At 33.5% G+C, this 7260-nt stretch overlaps 1 protein-coding gene across 1 annotated transcript in view; it reads left to right on the forward strand.

Annotated features, from left to right (window-relative positions):
- Window positions 1-7260, forward strand: part of LOC107675248 (receptor-type tyrosine-protein phosphatase eta-like) — a 68757-nt gene that overhangs the window by 8418 nt on the left and 53079 nt on the right. Inside the window, exons 12-21 of the mRNA XM_016469526.1 lie at window positions 1065-1319; window positions 2230-2484; window positions 2862-3116; window positions 3352-3612; window positions 3763-4011; window positions 4255-4515; window positions 5114-5368; window positions 5674-5773; window positions 5880-5924; window positions 6013-6021. Coding sequence (XP_016325012.1) covers window positions 1065-1319; window positions 2230-2484; window positions 2862-3116; window positions 3352-3612; window positions 3763-4011; window positions 4255-4515; window positions 5114-5368; window positions 5674-5773; window positions 5880-5924; window positions 6013-6021 — 1945 coding nt within the window. The remainder of the gene's footprint in view (window positions 1-1064; window positions 1320-2229; window positions 2485-2861; window positions 3117-3351; window positions 3613-3762; window positions 4012-4254; window positions 4516-5113; window positions 5369-5673; window positions 5774-5879; window positions 5925-6012; window positions 6022-7260) is intronic.

The raw sequence follows: 7260 nt of genomic DNA on the forward strand, positions 1-7260 counted from the left end.
ATTTCTTGCTATATAGTAGTAACCATGTAAAACTATAAAATGTCTGTTTTGTGCTACAAAGTATGTTATAAGAATGATTCACATTTACTCCTGTGTGTATTTATATTTCACTTGTATCCTGATTGTTAAAAACAGAAAAAAAGAAAAACTTGACATCTGTGAATCTCCATACAAAGCTCACGTTAAAGTAGTAGTTAAAATACTGCCTTCCCCCTTGTCAGTCTATTGTTCGTTAATTTGGCCCACCAGTTCACGTTTCATCCTTTAAGTGTTTCTACTTTGCTTGTGTCTTGTGTTTTTTTCAAATAATCAATTATGACTTCACTGAAAAAAAAAATAAATCTGTAAAATTTACGGTAAAAAAATGGGAGCTGTGGTTGCCAGAATTTTACAGTAAAAATATGGTAGCAGCGTTTTAGGTTTTACGGTTTTAACTTAAATTTACAGTTAAATAACGTAATTTCATTAACTGATATAATGTTAATATACCAACCTATTGAAGTACTGAAATCTGTTTTGTACCTTTGTAATACACTGCACCAAAAGCAGGTGGTCATGAGAAAATCACATGATAAACCAAAGCATATCACAAGCAGCTTTTAAATATTAACATATATAGAAGGTGCACAATGTCAGTCACATAAACACTAAACACCATCATGGTAACACACATGAAAATGAAACAATGCAATAAATATTAATTGAACAACATTAGATGTAACATACATCCCTAATGTACACAACTGATAAGAAAATAACTAAGAAGAAACATAGTTATCTAAAAAACAAAACAAAAAAAAAACATCAAATTTGAAATGTAACGCAGGGAATTCTGGGAATGTCAATTTACGGTTATTCACTGTAAATTATACAATCTTTTTCACTTCCAAAAACGGTATACTACCGTGAAATTACATGTACTGTCCAATACAGTTTTTCACCGTATATAGAAGGGGAACTTACTGTTAACAATTTAACAGGTTTTTACTGTAGGATTTTTACAGTCTTTTACTGTTAAATTCACGGTCATTTTTTACAGTGTTGCTTCTTTCTCCTAAACACAGAGCCAGATGTGATCAGGAATCTCAGAGTGACCAATTTCACAACATCATCTGTGTTTCTGACATGGGATGAACCAGTTGGAAATAGATCTTTCTTTAAACTTCAGTGGGCTGATGATAAAACAAATAAAACTACTACTAACACTTCCTATCACATCACTGGTCTGACTGCTGGAGTCAATTACACATTCTGCATCACTGCTGTGGCAGCAGATCAATCAACAGAAGGAGAAACTGTCTGCATCTCACAATTCACAAGTATGTAGAATTAAAAAAAATATTTCTTGCTATATAGTAGTAACCATGTAAAACTATAAAATGTCTGTTTTGTGCTACAAAGTATCTTATAAGAATGATTCACATTTACTCCTGTGTGTATTTATATTTCACTTGTATCCTGATTGTTAAAAACAGAAAAAAAGAAAAACTTGACATCTGTGAATCTCCATACAAAGCTCACGTTAAAGTAGTAGTTAAAATACTGCCTTCCCCCTTGTCAGTCTATTGTTTGTTAATTTGGCCCACCAGTTCACGTTTCATCCTTTAAGTGTTTCTACTTTGCTTGTGTCTTGTGGTTTTTTCAAATCATCAATTATGACTTCACTGTAAAAAAGAAAAAAAAATCCATAAAATTTACGGTAAAATACGGCAGCTATGGTTGCCAGAATTTTACCGTAAAAAAATATGGTAGCAGCGTTTTAGGTTTTACGGTTTTAACTTAAATTTACAGTTAAATACCGTAATTGCATTAACTGATATAATGTTAATATACCAACCTATTGAAGTACTGAAATCTGTTTTGTACCTTTGTAATACTTGCTATATACAGTAGTAGTAACTATGTAAAACTATAAAATGTCTGTTTTGTGCTACAAAGTATAAGAATGATTCACATGTCCTCATTGTATGTATTTATATTTCACTTGTGTTCTGATTGTTAAAAGAAGAAAAGAAACGAAACAAAAAAACTCAACATTTGTGAATCTCCATACAAAGCTCATATTGAAGATTAAAAATCAAAACACTGCTTTAACATTTGCCAGTCTATTGTTCGTTATTTGGCCCACCAGTTCACGTTTCATCCTTTATGTATTTCTACTTTGCTTGTGCCTTGTGTGATGGTTTTTTCAAATCATCAATTATGACTTGCCCTTCTCTCCCCACACAGAACCAGATGTGATCAGGAATCTCAGAGTGAACAATTTCACAACATCATCTGTGTTTCTGAGATGGGATGAACCAGTTGGAAATAGATCTTTCTTTAAACTTCACCGGACTGATGATAAAACAAATAAAACTACTACTAACACTTCCTATCACATCACTGGTCTGACTGCTGGAGTCAATTACACATTCTGCATCACTGCTGTGGCAGCAGATCAATCAACAGAAGGAGAAACTGTCTGCATCTCACAATTCACAAGTATGTAGAATTAAAAAAAATATTTCTTGCAATATAGTAGTAACCATGTAAAACTATAAAATGTCTGTTTTGTGCTACGAAGTATGTTATAAGAATGATTCACATTTCCCCCATGTGTATTTATTTTTCACATGTGTCCTGATTGTTAAAAACAGAAAAGAAAAGAAACAAAAAAACTCAACATTTGTGAATCTCCATACAAAGCTCATATTAAGGATTCAAAATCAAAATACTGCCTTCCCCCTTGTCAGTCTATTGTTTGTTATTTGGCCCACCAGTTCACGTTTCATCCTTTATGTATTTCTACTTTGCTTGTGCCTTGTGTGATGGTTTTTTCAAATTATCAATTATGACTTGCTTCTTTCTCCCAAACACAGAGCCAGATGTGATCAGGAACCTCAGAGTGAACAATATCACAACATCATCTGTGTTTCTGAGATGGGAGGAACCATTCGGACATAGATCTTTCTTTAAACTTCACCGGAGTGATGATAAAACAAATAAAACTACTACTAACACTTCCTATAACATCACTGGTCTGACTGCTGGAGTCAATTACACATTCTGCATCACTGCTGTGGCAGCAGATCAATCAACAGAAGGAGAAACTGTCTGCATCTCACAATTCACAAGTATGTAGAATTATAAAATCTAATTTTCTTGCTATATAGTAGTGACTATATGTAAAACTATAAAATATCTGTTTTGTGCTACAAAGTATGTTATAAGAATAATGCCTTCCCCCTTTTTAGTCAATTGTTAGTTAATCTATCCCACCAGTCGACATCTCCCCCATATGTATGTATTTCACTTTTGTTCTGATTGTAAAAAAATAAATAAAAGAAATGCTCTTCTCTCCCCAAACAGAGCCAGATATGATCATAAATCTAACAGTGTCTGAAATCACACCATCATCTGTGTTTCTGACATGGGATGAACCAGTTGGATATAGATCTTTCTTTAAAATTCAGTGGACGGGTGATAAAACAAACGGAAGTTCAACAACTAGTAACACTTCTTATCACATCACTGATCTGACTGCTGGAGTCAATTACACATTTATCATCACAGCTGTTGCAGCAGATAAATCAACAGAAGGAGAATCAGTGGTTACCTCAAAATATACTAGTATGTTTTCCAATTAAATGTTTCCTGATTTTTCTAGCCAGATACTCATATTATTGACTGATTCCTTTCAAATATATATAAATCTTCACTACATTAGGATTTCAGCATTCACATTTTAATTCCCAAATGTCTGTTATTTTTCACTCACAGAGCCTGACGTCATAATGAACCTCACAGCTGATGATATTACAACATCCTCTGTCTTACTAAACTGGACTAAACCGAATGGTCAAAGCTTCCGTTATCGTGTAGAATATGAAGATAAGAATGTGATGACTGAAAACACCTCCATCAAAATAAATGATCTGATTCCTGGAGCGCAGTACACATTCAGAGTGTTTGCAGTTGCAGCTGATCATGTGACCGAGGGAAGAGCCAATCAGATTTCACTGTATACCAGTAAGAGCTCTGATTGGATGTTTAATCTGAGATAATCTGCTGAACCTTCATCCTTGAAACCAGCTCATATTTACTTGCATTGAGCAGAAAACTGTACAGCAACATCTCACTGAGTTCTGGCCTTATTACAATTATTTTATCAATTCATAATTGCATAACTCATACTTACTCATATTTACAGTCATACTTTATTTAATCCCCCTTTCATCAACATGTATGAATTGCTCTTCTCTCTCCACACAGAGCCAGGTGTGATCAGGAATCTCAAAATTACTGAAATCACAACATCATCTGTGTTTCTAAAATGGAATGAAACAGTTGGAAGTAGATCTTTCTTTAACCTTAATTGGAGTGATGGTAAAACATCCAACCATACAATAACCAATAACACATGGTATAACATCACTGGTCTGACTGCTGGAGTCAGTTACACATTCTGCATCACTGCTGTGGCAGCCGACAATTCAACAGAAGGAGAAACTGTCTGTATCTCAAACTATACCAGTATGTAAAACGATAAATTATCTGTTCTTTGCTAAATAGACTGTTTAAACAAACTGACCCAAATTTTTTCTACTAATATAATTTTATTAGTATCTACTTGTTTTAATGTGAGGAACCTAAAACATATGTGTTCGGTCACAATTTAGGGACCAATTCCCACCATTATTAACTATGACTTTTGCCTCAATAAACTCCTCTAATTTGCTGCTTACTAATAGTTATTAAGGTAGTTGTTAAGTTTAGGTGTGGGGTAGGATTGAAGTATCCAAAATGTGGTCATGAAGAATAAGGCTTTAATATGTGCACTAATAAACAGGCAATATACTAGTAATATGCATGTTAATAAGCAACTACTTAAACGTGAGAATTCGTCCCTAAACTAAAGTGCTATCGCATGTTCTTAGTTGTACACATTGAATATGTTTTTATTGTCATAACCTGTTAATCCTCAGCTTTGTCAGCATCTCATTTTTGGACGGAAAATTGTACAGTGTACATTTGATTCTCACAAATTCTGGTGTAACTACATATGCCATGTAATTGTATAATTATAATTCCCACTTTCACCAACTCATTTATTTTTATTTTCCCCACACAGAGCCAGATGTGATCAAGAAACTCAGAGTGACTGATGTCACAAAATCTTCTGTGTATCTGACATGGAATGAACCAGCTGGAAATAGAGATTTTTTTAGAATTCAATGGAGTGAGAAAAGGAAGTATGTAACAACTAATAACACTTCATATCACATCACTGATCTGACTGCTGGAGTCAATTACACATTCTGCATCACTGCTGTGGCAGCAGATCAATCAACAGAAGGAGAAACTGTCTGCATCTCACAATTTACCAGTATGTAAAATGATCAAATATCTGTCCTCTTCCCATTTGTGCAAATCTTGTACAAAACTCCCAAAGTAACATTTAATATAATGTTGTGACTCAATGTTACTAACTCCATCAGAAAATTACATAATACCCATAATGTGTTTTTTAAAGATAATCTATTGCATCTCAGTGTATCATCTTTTCATTAAGTGATCTGGATAATATAATGAACAAGGTTTTATTCTGAAAAAAAAAAAGCTTTAAATACTTTACTGCTTTTTCTTCACCGGAAATGTGTTTAATTATATTATGTAATAATTCTCATGTAGATTCCCCTGAGTCTAACATTCCACTGATTGTTGGCGTAGTGTTGGCAGTGATCTGTTTTCTCTTCATCATTACTCTCATTCTCTTCTTCTATTCAAGAAGGTGAGTTGCCAGTGTCATCAGAGAAGTAAATACCGGATATATTTCAAGAAACAAAAGTCTTTCAGATTAATTTTTAGTAACATTTCTTTATTACTCTCTGTTACAGACAAACCAAAAAACAATGTCCCGACATCCCTGTACACACCATTAGGTAACTTTGTTTGAGATGTTTACAGTTAAAAATGTTCTTTGACAAAACTTAAAATTGTTAATGCATTAATTTTTCCTTCTATTTCCAGCAATAAAATGTAAGTAACTGTTTTATTATTAATCTATTCATTTTTAATGTTGAAACATTATTCTTTTACACTTTATTGTATATTTTTTTACGTGTTTCTTTATGGTACACAGTAATGTTGCTTTTAGAATAGAGGATTATGAAGAGTACTTTAAGCAGAAACATGCGGATTCCAACTGTGGTTTTGCTGAAGAGTATGAGGTACACATGAGAAACACAAATATGTTTTTTTTTTTTTTATTTACACACTTCTTCCTATGACAATATTATCAAACAGTTTTACTCTGGACTTGTCACAGAAATTCATTTAGAAATTAGTGTTTTCAAAATCTAGATCTAAAGAAGTGCTGTGTTGTTGCAGGAGTTGAAAATTGTTGGAACGGCACAGTCCAAAAACACTGCCCTGGCTATTGAAAACAAGCCGAAGAACCGTTACAGCAATGTGCTACCTTGTGAGTAGACTGACTGTTGCATGTTGTACTAAAAGGTGGCATGAGTTTTCCCCAATCACAGGCTTCAATCTGTAGCTGACTGATAGATTGTACCCAGACTATTCACACTGAAGTCACATTGCACAAAGTCAGATACATTTTCAGTTCATTTCCTGAGGCGCAGAGCCAAAGCACGACCAAAACACAACCAAAATAATGTTCTCCTGCAAGATGCATAGTTTATTTTGTTAACCGCTAGAGGGCCAAAAGTTGCATGCTGTAGGTTTAAAGAAATAAACAAAAATGAAGAACAGAGAATACATTCAATGTAGACTCAGGATTATGATTATCTAAACTAGACACAGGTAATAACAATCAGAAATAAAAAAAAAAAAGAAATGAATGAACAGGAAATGTATACAGACAATATGTGACAAAAATGATCACAATTTAAAAAAAAGGCTTGGAGTATAACAGAACATGATTGGTATGATGCTTAGTGTTGGGAAGGTTATTTTGGAAATGTAATAGGTTACAGATTACAAGTTACCCTATTTAAAATGTAATAAGTAGTGTAACTGTTTCAATTACTTTATTAAAGTAATGTAAACTGATTACATTTGATTACTTTTTGATTACTTTTCTAAATTTCTAAATACAATTGATATTCAAACTATATTCATTAAGATGTGAATGAATTTTTTTTTTTACTATAAGGACCCCGTGGGGCCCTACTGCACATGGAAGTCTCTGAGATGGCTCATGGCTGCATCATTTAGAGACGGCAAAACACGGTCTGCCAGGGGAAACACGGCCTA

This window comes from Sinocyclocheilus anshuiensis, unplaced genomic scaffold (assembly GCF_001515605.1).
Source record: "Sinocyclocheilus anshuiensis isolate Anshui unplaced genomic scaffold, SAMN03320099.WGS_v1.1 scaffold532, whole genome shotgun sequence".
Lineage (NCBI taxonomy): Eukaryota > Metazoa > Chordata > Actinopteri > Cypriniformes > Cyprinidae > Sinocyclocheilus > Sinocyclocheilus anshuiensis.